Source organism: Botrytis fragariae, assembly GCF_013461495.1.
Source record: "Botrytis fragariae strain BVB16 chromosome Unknown tig00000163, whole genome shotgun sequence".
NCBI classification, from domain to species: domain Eukaryota; kingdom Fungi; phylum Ascomycota; class Leotiomycetes; order Helotiales; family Sclerotiniaceae; genus Botrytis; species Botrytis fragariae.
This window is the reverse complement of record NW_023500999.1, coordinates 936045-950511: the sequence shown is the minus strand read 5'-3', so window position 1 is coordinate 950511 and position 14467 is coordinate 936045. Positions and strand designations below refer to the sequence as shown.

Here is a 14467-nt window from a genome sequence, read left to right as displayed (position 1 = left end):
AAATAACAAGGCGGGGGAATCTGCAAGTATTCCCGAACAAAGTCTGGGGTAAGGTAAGATCTCCCATTGCCTCGGCCCTCGCCGCCCTATGTAATAAGTGTGTAAGTACCGTGTGTAATGTGAGTACTGCGCTTTTGAGGGTATTTTCGTTTGATCTCGTTTGATTTACTTTGAGCTCTGATCTTTTCATCGAGCGCTTCTTACAACTAGGTACCTACCTACGACCTAGGTACCCATATACACAATGTGAGCGTCTGCATATGCGATCACCAAAGGAAAGAGTGGGATTGAGTGATACTCTGTAACACATGGTGGTATTTATTAGCAGAGAAGAAGCATAAACCCAACAGAAATTCGTATGCGCCATTTCTCAGACAGAAATTGGCTCATAGAATGCAGAATTACGTCTTCCCGATATTAAGAGAACATGAATCGTTGTTCCTCTCCTATACTACACTTTATATCTTCGTTGGTTGTATAACAATGGATGAGACCTCATCGAATCTATATGTGAGTTTTTTTTGCTTTTTTTTCTCTCTTAGTTTGGGTTGTATATGTATGTAACCTTTGCTTGTTTTACATATTCTCGATCTTTTTTTTTTGATAGTGCTCGGTGTTACACAAAATACGCGAGTTATCAGTGATGATGATGTCTCGACCTTTATTAACAAAAAAGGCATGGAGCGACTACGAATGTAAATCAACACTATCTACTAATTCCCATACATTACACGGTCAATTTTTCTTATTACAAACTCCAGCCTTTACAGAATCTTCTTATGTTACTTCTCCTTCTCAATCTTTTACGAATTCTATTTTGAGATTTCAAGAGGAAAGTGAATATAACTGGAACAAATGGGAGGATTCATTTGTTGATATCAACCACGATACAGTAGCGATGGAAAATGATATCACGGGGCATCTTTCCAGGGCAGCTTCAGCCGCCTCAATGAGGAGTCAACGGTCGCAGACAGTACGCGGAAAGTCACGAAGGTTGGCTTCGCAAATATCGAGTTCCGCATCATCGATATCGGATAAATCATTAACTTCATTCCCCTCATTCTCGGGTGATTCGCCAACACAAGAACGATCCCACTTCATACTACCTACAAACGATGGAATCGCGAATCGAAAAGCTTCTGCAGCAGCTTCAATCGTCGATAGCTTAACTACATCCTCCCCTTCTTTGCACAGTCGTTCTGCCTTGTTCGACGATGCACCATTAGGCTCCTCTCAAGTACCTGGGTCAGTGCATCATGCAAACGATGAACATATTGAGAGATTGATAGCAAGGAACGGAGCTATCAAGTTGGTCAGACAAATTGCAGAGGATTTGGCTCGACGAGATGCGCAAATAGCTGCTCTCAGACGCAAAGCAGAAGAAAGAGAGAGATCATTGAGAAAGATTATTTTGGAATGCGGTTTATCGAACCTGGATTTAGAAACTCGTCTGCGAGCCATCGAAGGCGAACGAAAACTCTCGGGTGCCCCAGCTCCACCAAGCGAATCTGCGTTAGAGGATCTAATGAATGATGCTATGAGTGAAACAGTGGTCGCAGGTGAATTGGATAGTTTGGAAAATGATGCCACAATACGTGCCAAAGAGCCCTCGCCAGGCAAATCAAATACCGGAACGTCAAGAGGATGGAAGGATTACATTTGGGGTGGGACAAGTAAGACAAGTCGTACAAACAGCCGGGCAAGCAGCATAAATGGGGATGTGATCGTCAACGGCGGAACCGCTCATGCGCGTAGTGGGGGTCCAGGTCGACGCACAATTCTGCAAAATGATATTTTCCACCCACCAGATGCAGTGTCCTCCTTGGAAAATTTGAGCCGACCTCCTAGCAGTGGATCAATTGCTGGCAATAGGCAAAGGAAACAATCTAGTCTAGCAACTTTGGCACTAAAGCTTGTTGCTGGTACAGCGACTGTTCGTGATCCGGATGGTAAAGCAGATCGTGGCAGATCTAACAGTACCGAAACCGAACCATCAGGTCGTACTCCGTCTAGAACTAGTACCAAATCCACAACGTCTGCTCGGGCGGTACCAAAGATGAACCCTAGAACCATTCGCAATCCTACCCCATTGACACAAAATACGACTGTTGCTGCACAGGAGAGGTGGGATACCATGGGATCTAGTCCACAGGGCTCTAGTACCACGGTTAGGGAGAATTTTGGACCTGTCGAGATGGATACAATTTTAGCACCAGAAGACCAGCCACCAACCTTGATGCAATATAGAAACTATAATAATCCAGATTTTCTGACTGACCGATTTGGATTTATATATGATCAGCGACGCAAGAAAAGGCAAAGAGAAGCCGCTGAAAGGATGCGAAAAGGAAAGAGAGGTAGTCGCGTAGAGATGCTTAGTGGTGGGAGGAGTAGCACTATCTCTGCGGCAGTGACTGAAGGCGATGATGTCGATGATCCTCGGCCTGGTTCGCCCGGGTCCACAGCGACTGACGACAAGGTTGATGATGAAGATAAGCCAGTCAAACGTTGGCAAGACTATCTCAAAATAGCAACATTTCCCACAGAACTGTTAGCTCATACACCATCGGGTAGCATGCCTGCCTTTGAAGTCATGGAAGGAGGCGAGGTGCCAAGATCTCCTGGAATATTAACCGAAGAAAGAGGATTTGTTCCTCTGGCGACTACATCAGCCCCTGCATTGTCTATCGCATCAGATGCCGCCACAATTTCCAAGCCTACACCCTCAACGAATTCTACACCAGATCCTACACCAGAAGATACTGAGCCTGTGAAGCTATTGCTACAACAACTGGGCGAAGTTCATGATTCCCTTCAAAGAGACAAAACAGTACGATGGAACGATTTCCTTCGCAAAGTCAGAGCCGAACGTAAACGTGAAGGAGAGGCTGCTGCTGCCGCTCTTGCCTTAAATACAGATTCACGGTCCCATCGACCTATACCAGTCATGCCTGAAGCAAGCTTAGCAGATGGAGAAATGATTGGTGTTTCTGGTTTGGGCAATAAAGGAAAGGTTGGCCGTGCTAAGTGGAATGAGTTTAAAAATCTAGTCCTTGGTGGTATTCCAGTAGCATACAGAGCCAAAATTTGGGCCGAGTGCTCTGGAGCTTCTGCAATGCGCATCCCAGGCTACTACGATGATTTGATAGCTCGTAGTGAGGAAGATGATGATCCGGTAGTTGTTGCTCAAATTCAAATGGATATCAATCGTACGTTGACGGATAATATTTACTTTCGAAAAGGTCCCGGAGTCGCTAAGCTCAACGAGGTACTTCTAGCCTACTCGAGAAGAAATCATGAAGTTGGGTATTGTCAAGGGATGAATTTAATTACTGCATGTTTATTGCTTATCATGCCAACTGCAGAGGATGCTTTCTGGGTCTTGACTAGTATCATTGAGCATACCTTGCCACCTGGATACTACGATCACAGTCTTCTAGCTTCTAGAGCAGATCAACAAGTCTTGCGACAATACGTCTCCGAGATCCTTCCAAGATTATCTCAACATCTAGATGACCTCTGTATCGAGCTCGAAGCCCTCACTTTTCAATGGTTCCTCAGTGTCTTCACTGATTGTCTATCGGCCGAAGCCTTATTCAGAGTATGGGACGTCGTGCTATGTATGAATGATGGTAGCACATTTCTCTTCCAGGTAGCACTCGCGCTGTTGAAACTCAATGAACAACAATTACTTCAATGCTCGTCGCCAGCAAATGTTTACACGTACATTAATCATCAAATGACGAATCATGCGATCAGTATCGATGGATTAATCCATGCTTCGGAAGGTTTACGCAAAGTAGTTAAGAGAGATGAGATTGAAATTAGAAGAGCAAGGGCTATTGAGGCGGAAAAGGATTTGGTCAAACAACGAGAGGCTAGAAATGCAGCACGTAAAGCTGAGAGAGCTGAGAGAGCTGCGGCGTTAGGGTCGAGTCCGGAAATTTCAATATCTTCGCCAACGAAGGATAAGGATACCGGGAGTGATGAATCGGCCGAATTAACAGTTAGATCGCCAATGCCAGTGAATGATGACGTGGATTAGATGGGAAGAAATGGTTGCGTCGAAGGGATGTTTCCAGCTTCGGAAACGACTTTCGGTGAATTCGAGGGGTGGATATTGCATTTACAACGGAGCAGAGCGAGTTTGGGAATGATACCCTGGTTTCTTAACTTTGTGTTTCCTTTCGGGCCGTTTCTTTTGTTTTTGGATCATGGATACTGGGGGGTCGTTCCGGGGGTAGACACTGAAGAATACTTGTACATATGAAAGAAAGATTCGAAAGGTTGATGGATGGTTGGTTGAAAGATTTCTTACTGAAGGGAATTGATACTGAACAATACCCTTACACGCAAGCGTTAGACATTCAATAGTATACGAGGAATTCAATAACATATCATCAAATAGATATAGAAGCACGGATTTGTGTGGTGTGAATGTATGTGAGTGAGCTACTGTTGGTTGCACGAAATGATGGGACACAATAAATACAAACGCCAGCCTGGGTATCATAAAGCCACAAAATCATCTTTCCGCTCAGTACTGCTGTGGTATATGACCGCGGCGCATTCTTCGTGTACCATCCTGCCGTGCAAAGATCTGGAAACTGTGGTTGTGTATGTATGACACATCCACATCATCATCATCATCATCATCAACATTCTCGTAAACCCCACAGCTCCATCATGACCTGGTTACATCTCCCTCCACCATCCTAACCTAACCCTCTCTACCTCTCTCCTCGCTCTCTCCCCTTACCCCTCCCTCTCCCCCTTACTCCTCCCTCCAATCCCCCAATCTCCCTCTCAATCTCCACAATCTCCCCCCTCAATCTCTCATTCCCATCCGTCAACACCCGTCTCAACTCCGCCTGTGCGGAAACCGCTTCGAGCGCCTCGTGCATCTGGTCGAGTTGTTTTTGACGCTGCTGACGGAGGAGTTTCTCGCGTTCGTTTTTGAGATGTGTGAGTTGTAGGTGGCAGGGCGCGCAGAGTTGGGGGAGGGTGTGGGATTGTGCTGGGTGGGGGATTAGTATGATGGAGAAGTAGAGGATGAGAGGGGAAAGTTAGGGGAATATGAGGGGGAAGGGAAAGGGAAAAACTTACGACCTTCAGTAGGAGGAAGATCCCCATCACAGATCGCACATCGCGGATCTTCGAAAATCTCAAAATTGAGTCCAGAGGTTTCTTTGCCGGGGAGTGCGTACTGGCTATTGTAACTACCTGTGAGATTATCCGCGCGCGAGTTTTTATTATTTTTCGATGGTTTTTTGTTGGTATTCTTGGAAGGTGAAGATGCGGGTACGGATGCCGATGGGAAAGACATTGTGGGTGTGGAAGTAGTTCTTGAGAGTAATTTTTTACTGCGGAAGATGTCGAGCCATGAGTGAGGTTTCATGATTTTTGAGGCCTTTTATGTTGGGAGGGTGTGGGAATTGGAAATTGGTACGGAGTGAATTTGTTGATGTGGTGATGTAGTTTGTCGGTTACTTGGGGTATTCATAAATTTTGATTGTATGGATGGATTCGCCTGAGAGGTATTCAGGTTCTGTGTTGGGTTTTCTTTGGTACAGTAGACAACAAGATCACTTAACAAATTAAACTAAAGACCTTTATTGACTGACACGCGTTGAAGTCGAAGCAAAATTTATCTTCATTTTACAAGGTACAGTATGATTTTTAAAATGAGTGAATGAAGATATAAGATGTTATTGCTCGGCCACAACAATACCTTGTATTGAATTCATACTTCTCATGTGACTTCAAGGTGAAGGAAGGTATACAGCTTCCTGCTATACAAGACAGTGAATTTTGAAGGACATATAGCAGATGAGGTATTGAGAGTATTCATAATACATGACTCTACTAGAAGATTCAAGTCTTCCATTTAATAGCTGCCAGTGTTCGTTTCATCTTATTTAATTCATCCCATTTGTTTCATCCATTCATTGTCCTTCTTCAACAATCACATCACGAACTGTTTTAAGTGGTGAAAGACTTCAGTGGCAGGACGGAAAAGAAATCTGCGGACCACATCGACACAAATTTACTACAATCTCACTTGAGAGTTCATTTTTTAGAGCCTGCGAGAAATATTGTGCTGATGCTTTGGTATTAGTCTCACTTGAGAATTCACATTCTACAGCTTGTGAGAAATCTTTGTGTTGATGTTTTGGTAGATTTTTGTATATCGTGAGGTATTTTACCTCTATGCCAGATTTATACAGAGTTGTATATTTTGATGTTGTTAATGTATAACTATATCATATGATCTAGGGGAAACCGGACCATTTCTCCTCACCTCTTCCTGTTAAAAGAAGAGAATCGAAGGAAGAAGGAAAGAGAGAGAGAAAGAAAGAAAGAAAGAAAGAGAGAAAGAGAAGTCAGTGAAGAAAGGCTCTAGACCAATGTACACAACGCAAACCAAGATGGAGAATGAGAACTAGCAGATCGATGTGAGGGTGTTGGTTCTATGATATGTGCTTGTGGATTGACATCATGAGCTTTGAGACTTATCATGCAGTGTCCCTCCTTATTTCCTCGTAGTCAGAGCCAAATGAGGGCAGTGATGATCAACAAGTAAAGTATAGCCGGTAGGATGGTTTACTCCGTCTCTTCTCAGACGGTCTGGCCCATTGCCATACGTTCCATGCGTTCCATAAAACAACATAGCTCGTACCTTACTCATGAGATCCATATACATACAAAACTAAGAAGTTTCAATGAGCCAATCAATATTGGTTAATTTCGTTTTTTTCTGGTGTCTGTTAAAGTGTTTTCTTGGCAAGAACAATCAAATCGCGATGATCACATGATAACGTGGAGTCTCCATATTATCATGCACGTCACCATCGTGTTCGTGTTCGTGCCGTGCCGTTTACATTCGTGATCTTGTTTTTGTTTTGTTGATCTTGCCTAGCTTTGCCAGGTTGCTACGTCAGAATATCTAAGTATCAATCTATTCATCATTCTCGTTTTCCCCAGGATAACTTCACCATTTGCTTTTTGATGGCTTTTTGAGAATCCGGTATTGGCAGCCAGGGGGGCAGTTAGATCCTCTCCAATCATCACTCGGAAAAGCTTTAGGTACAGGGTTTATAACGATCCATTGACATCATGGTAAAATGATATCAGGATCTCTGCGTTAAATGTTACAGCAAAGGCGCAATGCCATTGAACCTGCTTCATCGAAAACAAGTTACTGCTTCAATTGTTGCCTATTCCGATCAAGTTTAGCATCATTCACTTACCCCTCCTATCGATACTGAGCGGAGTTATGCTCCGGGGCGAAAGAATCAAGCAAGCAGGAGGTTGAAATGGCTATATATACTTGGATATTTCCTGTCAAACCTTTTTAATCATAACCCAACAATTCACGCTTTCCAGCCATTCCAATCCTTTAAACAACTCAACAACATACCAAAACACCACCAACCAACCTCAAAATGAGTGGAACATACAAGCCAACTGGTAAGTTATACCCCCCCTCCCCCCCTCTGTATGGCATGAACATTGCTAATACCTTTTTTAGAGCACGGAGGTCTTAAGGAGGACGGTACTCCAGACAAGAGAGTTGGAACTGGCGAGTTTGCTCACGGCCAGGTCGACCCAGTTGTAAGAATCACCCTATTGCCTATTCAGCAATCTCTGTTCTTTATGTGTTTCAACATGCTAATCAGTCTCCCCTAATTACAGGAAGCTGGAGCCAAGGGTGGATCCACCAGCGACGAAAGCACCGAGAGCCCCTCCACCACTGGCAGCAGTGGTAGTGGCAAAGGCGGTATGTGTTCATTCCAATATGCTTTTCCTCATTCACGAAAATTCGATGCTAACGATCCATACCAGAATTTGCACACGGAAAGGTTGATCCAGTCGAGGCTGGCAAGAAGGGGGGACAGGCTTCTTAGATTGTCTCAAAAACTCAGTAATGTCTGCACTTTGAGTGATGGGAACGTCGGCTGTGCACGGCGAGATAATTTCGGATATTCTATCAGTCCCAAGTTGATGATGAATTATGATGACTACAAAGTATTGAGTTAGCAACAATGATATAATTTCATAACATATTCTTTCTCGTGTCCTAAGAGATAACTGTATCGTGATATTGTGAGATGCTTATGTGTTCTGCGGTATCACATCCTATTCAGTCCTCTTAGGTTGGTGGTGACGATTGTCATTTGAAGAACTGGTGGTATATTTCTTTGGCAGAGAATAAAATTGTGTTCACATCGCACCATATCAAATCTTTGAATGACGTTGAAAGATATTCACGATTATGTAATACATGTTGTACTCCGCGACTGGCAAATCTCTGGTTGAAAAGGTCTGATCTACATCTGACGATGTTACGATCCCTACCTAGCTACACAAACATTATCTCCTCGGTGACTGCTTGAGGCTAGGGCAAACTCGAGAAGGATACCAACACTGCAGACTTCACTTGTCGGAATATCTGCTTGGTGGATTCCATGAAATTTGCATGTTTTCCTGCAAACGGCCGAGGCAGGCTTCTGCGGGATCTTGCATTACATGTTCTCGTTTGTTACCTCAGTTGAGTCGTTCAAGTATTTTCTTCTGGAGTTTTCATGTCCAGCTGCTCACTGGGATTGATTTGCCTTCAACATGTTGCTTGAGATATGAGCACTGTGCTCTACTCTAAACTAGTGAGTGCTGTTTAGAAAAAAAACGGTCGTATTTCAACGGGTTTTGTGTAGCTTACCCCACCCCTTCATATCAATGAAGCAAACAACGAGAATTACTTCAAGATACGATATGATATGATGAGAATTAGATCATGATCAATTTCTACACAAGAATTCAATAGGGTCGATAACGTATTCGTGCAAATCTCCGATCATATGAGTGGTTAGTGCTATTCTTTGTAAACATCAAAGATATTCAAAAGCTGAGCAAATATTTGAACACTGCATTTTTCACAACATGAACAAGGACCAAGACATTAAACTCGGTCTTTCCTTATTGTCGTTCCTGAATATCCCCTCAGTTCGTACACCATATACCATGCTTTTCAAGGTAGTAATCGCATGGTCAGGCACCCGAAGGAAGGATTGCCATGCTGAAATTTGTGATAGATATGGGAGAGGCGTCGGTATGGGATACAGCTGTACAGTCAGGGTCTAAAATTTTGATGCGGCTCAGAATTTTCATTATAAAGGTTCAACACCTTCATGAGAATTTTGCAGTTCCTTCTTTTTAGATGTGTTTAAGATCTAGAATCCATCACTAGACTTCACGATGCTCAGTTTTCTCATACTACTTCTTATTGCAGGAATCTGCATCGCAGATGTTAACACCATCACCACCCCAGAAACTTCAGGTTGCAATGCAGATAATTGTTATCGTGCAGTTAGTGGAGACTTTCGTGGACCTTTTCAACAAGCTATAGCATATGATGATTGCATCGACTACATGGAAAACTTCTGCACAGTCGATGTTATTAATGTCACTGTTACATCTACCATCTTGACAACAATTACCGAAGTATCCACCGTTGGAAGAAGAGCGGTAGCAACAGCTACATTCTCACTTCCATCATATGCTAGTGCTTGCTCAAACGAAGCTCGTTACTCGAGTGCGTGTTCATGTTGGGGAATTTTGCCTGATACTATTACCGATACTGTACCTGTATGTGTATTCTCCAAATCATTCAAAATAATCTACTAACAAACCCCCAGACATACACAACCTTCACTACTTCCACCGTTACCACCGGACTTCCCCCAGTCTGCCCCACAGGCAAAGCCCTCATGAAAGATGCCCTCAACTGCGGCTCCTGCGGCTACGTCTGTGACACCGGCTATTGTGAGCACGGTACCTGCAACACCATTCCCTGTACTCCCACCAAATGCGAAGAAGGCATCAAACCGTGCGCTGTCGATTCTACTTGTTTCTGTTTCAACACTATTACAGGTCTTGGCTTCTGCGGTGAGAATGTCGGATGTGCTGAAGCTAAAGATTGCTATGATGATGGAGATTGTCCAAATGCTTATGTGTGTGCTTGGGATACATGTTGTGGAAATAATGTTTGTGTGCTTGGGAATTGTCCAAATCCGGCGGCGAAATTGATTAGATCGGTGCAGAGGAAGAGAGATGCATTGATAGGAGATACAGCGGCTTATATGGCGGGTTGAGGTGCTTTTAGGTAGTTGAGTGGGTGAGGGTAGATGGGATTTACAAGTGGTAACTTTTTCGGATTGGTTTTGCTCATTCGAGCTTGTTGTATTTACTGAGCGGCAACGATAAATCATGATCAGTTGCGAACCAGTACCTTATTTCCTGATTGCTTGACCGACGAGAACCTGTTTATCAACCATGGGAGTGGCCTGCTCAATATACAAGACCTGTCCTCTTGAAAGATACTTCTGAGTATTCAGAATACCACCACTTCCTACCACTCCCAAATTTAAGATCAAAACCATTGAAGAGCTTCTACACTTTTATTGATCATACACATTCCCCGAAGCTTTTTCGGTTGCCTCCAAGGACTACTTTCAAAGGGCCATTAGCTGGATCTCTTTTCATCTCTACGGGAATGACTCATTTTTTCGAAAACGAATACATGTGTATTTCGGATCTCTCAATGAAAGAGTGAAGGAGCTCTATCACACGATTTCTAAGAAATCTTCATAGTGACGTTCTACCCTTCTTTAAGGTATTCAACCGTCCCGGATAGCTTCTGAAATGTAACATCTAATATCTAAACAACTTCAAACTGCAAATCGAACTCAATGTTGTGGAAGGTTTTGATGTCAAAATTGAGATTGGGAAATTCAGGGAATGAAATATCTTTCATTGTCTAATTGCAGTCTGGTTATAGGGCTCTCGCCCTGATTGCACGCGTAAAGCTTTTTCTAAGAGCGACAATTTGAAAAAATAACTTGGTAGTGAGTTGTTGACATATATCCCCTGAATTGATAGAAGGAATAGCATATCAACAGCATCTGATCTCATCAAAGATAAAGGAATATCACAAGTGAGTGGGATTTTCATAGATAGCGAGAAATTTCTCGAGGAGTGAGACAACGATGTTAAACTTGATGATAATAGTCTTTGAATTCCATAGTATGTAGGTTAAAGGTTGCAAGGGGTAAGACGACTTAACTTATATTGAGCACCATACAACCAGTACTGTATTGATAGGAGATGCTCGTATGTGGCGATGCTGTCGACTCCACAAGAGTTTCTCAAAAGTTTAGGTAACATTGACTCGAGATTAAGAATCGTTCCGCAACAGAAACAGGATGTTACTGTCATTACATTCTCGCCGCCATCATATGGATCAATATCTAGCACCCTCAAATTCACCCACCACCCCGCAATACCAAGATGCTATGTCTCTCTTTTTATATTCTCATGTAAATGACAAAGGAATCAAGCTTGATTTAAAGACTGCAAATTTTTCCATCTTAATATCTACTCTCGCATTGCGATAGATGAATGGATGGATGGATGGATGAACAAATAGATAGATACATCATCACTTGCAGCCAGTAGTATCAAAGGTGCTCAGACAGTATACCTGAGCTCGCTGATATGATACCCCTCTCTTGACGGTACATTTCAAGAACTATATTAAAGAGAGCAGTAGAATTTTATATCACATTGATATTCCCACAACGATTGCTTTAAATTTGAGATAGATTTGAGAGAAATTCGTCGAGAAACGATCTGTTCCGATGAAAGCAAATTAGCCAGTTTAAATACCCGAATTAATTATACTAAATGTCTGAAGAAATTGACAATTGTATCTATCGAAAGCCGATATGGATGAAGATATCGATGATGCTGTGCTGAACAAGAAGAGGCACTACTTGTTAGTTATAACATATACCCAAAACTGACGATCTAATCATACAAAATCATATGATTTCCCTGCTGGCGCAATGGTAGCGCGCAAGACTTCTAATAGGCCTCAAACCTATGAGATGGCATCTTGAGGCTGTAGGTTCGAGCCCTACGTAGGGAGTAACCCTGAGTTCCATCGGTTTGAATCCGATGCTAGAAGTCATTTCTTTTGCATTTTTGTTCGATTTCACAAGGGAATGTTGATAGATGATGTCGACGACTATTGGGTTCTTTCCCCACCCAACCCAAATCAAACTGGAACGAATGGAAAGAATAGGTTAGTTCTACGGGGGAGTGGTAGATTTTGATATCAGTCTCGAGCGATTCAAATTTTTCTTTGGGTCTGCAAAAGACTGAGTCATGGAGGGGTCTTTCTTGTTGACCAATAATTTAATGCGATATGTAAAAGTCCCGTAAATTTCTGGATATCTACACAGCATGAACAAATTAAAAAGCATAATCTTCTCTAGATCATAAACTCAATTCATTAACCCCACCAGAAATTCTTCTCTACTTCGTAAATCACACAAATTCAAGTGAAAGCGGGGTGAAATTATATTATCACTCCACTGTATCCGCTAGCTATACTTCGCTTGTGCCTGTTAACCCCACTACAATTTTCTCATATTTTTCCATTTCGAAAAATTACACAAAAGTGATGTGAAAAGCGATTGGTGAGTTAAAAACGCAAGCAAAAGCAAAAGGGAATTATCTCGAGTGGACTTGAGATCGCAGAATGCGGCTTCTGTGGATCGAACACAGTGCCTCCAGATAAACAGATGATAGAATCTATTAGGTTCATGAAGTTGACTTCAGTCTGGCGCTCTCCCAAGTGAGCTAAAGCCGCTTGGTTGTTCGTGTTATGTTGAATACTGGTCTGGAATTTGGCTACTTGTTTGAGATTGAGATCTACACAGTTTGGAAAGTCTGGGGATGTGAAACTTTGTGTGGTTGGGTTGTAGAATGATTGGTTGGCTGAGGCGTGGTGGCGTTAGATGTGGGTTTAGCATTAGTTAATCCTGAGGCTGATACATGCATGGCATGCATGCTGATACTGGCTGCTGATATATTCGATATGCATTGTTGTGTGATTAGGATATTATGGTCAAGATGAAACATATTGTAGAAACTCAATTCCATCTATTATCGTCTAATCGCCTTACAGCAAACCCGAAATCAGCACTCCAAGAGTCCGGCTGATCTATGTAGGTACCGGTAGGTAGTTAATAAACTTCTCTTCAGTGTGTTTTGTAATTATACCTAGGTAGGTATTCATGTATATCTTCAGTTTTAAACACTAGCTTTCCTGCCCCTCTCTCTTCCCTAGACAACAGTCAGTATCTTTTCCACCAAAAAATCGTAAAGTATTATTTGAACGTTTTCACCCATGGTCATTGTCAATTGACTCTAATCGATCAACAAAACGGTTCGTACACAACAAATTTTACGAGAAAGTATAATTTCCTCATTAAGTACCTAATTATGATCATTCCTCGAGAGGGCAACTCAATTCAAATCACCCATTACCAGACCACGTGAGGAGGAATATTAGACTCAAACCATTGCCGGACCATTATTGGTGCTACATTCCAAATAGAAGTAAGTATCCAGGTAGCCAAATTTGATGTTACAATTACAAAAATGACACAGGACCTAATAACAATTATTGTAGGCAGGTACGAGTACGGATGTCCGAAACCGTTGTTGGCCTTAGAACGTAGCCTGTTATTCCGTTGCCTATGGGAATATGTTTACGCTCTCACAACTTCGGAAAGTTATATCCCCGAGCACGTTCAATTGTTTGCTACTACAATTGTTTAGTAAATAATTGAAAGAATTACAAGATCAATGGGGAGATTTTTGATGAAAAATTATTCGATGATTGTTGATATATTGTATTTAAAAGGATCGAAGATGGGAGCGTCAAAAGGGTATGGCGATTCTCTTGATTCTTTTTGCAGACCTGGCCTGGACCTTGAGATCATCCCAAGGCTGGCCGAGCACTCCGTGACTCCGAGCTTATTATGTTTGAAATCATAAAATACATAATCGGATGCTTCTGCGGAGATTCTAGGCCGGATGCTCCTTGCCGTTTTGGAAGGGATAGGGAAGAAAGGATTTAGGATATAACGATTAGACATTAATCCTACGAAGGTATATGGAATATATTTTGGTAGCAGTGTCGTCAGACAATGAGTCTGTTTATAGAAAGAAGAGAGGCAGGAACCTAAAAACTCCACAGAATGACCAGCTGTCAAACTGGGAGCATTAACTAAATCATTCCAAATTATACACAAGGTAAAAATCATAAGCAATAAACACATCGAATCGAGCATCGTCACACTTTTCTTTTGACTCTTTTCCCCAGATCCTACCACCATAATCCTGAATGCAAACAATTGACCGCCATGAACACCTCGCTCAGATAACAAGCAGTGAGCTTGTAATCCTTCCTGACCACAAACCCTTAAGTCCAGATCATCACCCTCGGATACCGCCCTATCCTGGATTCATTTTCCGCGAAAGAATAAGAAATCCAACGGTTTATGACGTCGGTCCAGATTTAATACAGCCAAAATCCAATTCCATTTTAGACTAATAA

General features: G+C 42.4%; 4 protein-coding genes across 4 annotated transcripts; 3 read left to right on the top strand and 1 right to left on the bottom strand.

Moving 5' to 3' along the window:
* Nucleotides 1-643: 643 nt before the first annotated feature.
* Nucleotides 644-4045, top strand: Bfra_009866 (putative tbc domain-containing protein; the record flags this gene model as incomplete). Its single annotated transcript, XM_037340202.1, has 1 exon — nt 644-4045. One exon carries the CDS (start codon nt 644-646, stop codon nt 4043-4045), a length of 3402 nt encoding a protein of 1133 aa, XP_037189425.1.
* A 685-nt stretch (nt 4046-4730) lies between these two features.
* Nucleotides 4731-5326, bottom strand: Bfra_009865 (uncharacterized protein; the record flags this gene model as incomplete). Its single annotated transcript, XM_037340201.1, has 2 exons — nt 4731-5017; nt 5107-5326. The coding sequence occupies 2 exons, from the start codon at nt 5324-5326 to the stop codon at nt 4731-4733; spliced, it is 507 nt and encodes a 168-aa protein (XP_037189424.1).
* Nucleotides 5327-7445: 2119 nt separating this feature from the next.
* Nucleotides 7446-8034, top strand: Bfra_009864 (uncharacterized protein; the record flags this gene model as incomplete). The annotated part of the gene is made up of 4 exons (XM_037340200.1): nt 7446-7470; nt 7532-7614; nt 7696-7780; nt 7846-8034. 4 exons carry the CDS (start codon nt 7446-7448, stop codon nt 7905-7907), a joined length of 255 nt encoding a protein of 84 aa, XP_037189423.1. The 3' UTR covers nt 7908-8034.
* A 1221-nt stretch (nt 8035-9255) lies between these two features.
* Bfra_009863 (putative small secreted protein) lies at nt 9256-10151 on the top strand (the record flags this gene model as incomplete). Its single annotated transcript, XM_037340199.1, has 2 exons — nt 9256-9645; nt 9696-10151. The coding sequence occupies 2 exons, from the start codon at nt 9256-9258 to the stop codon at nt 10149-10151; spliced, it is 846 nt and encodes a 281-aa protein (XP_037189422.1).
* Nucleotides 10152-14467: the final 4316 nt, after the last annotated feature.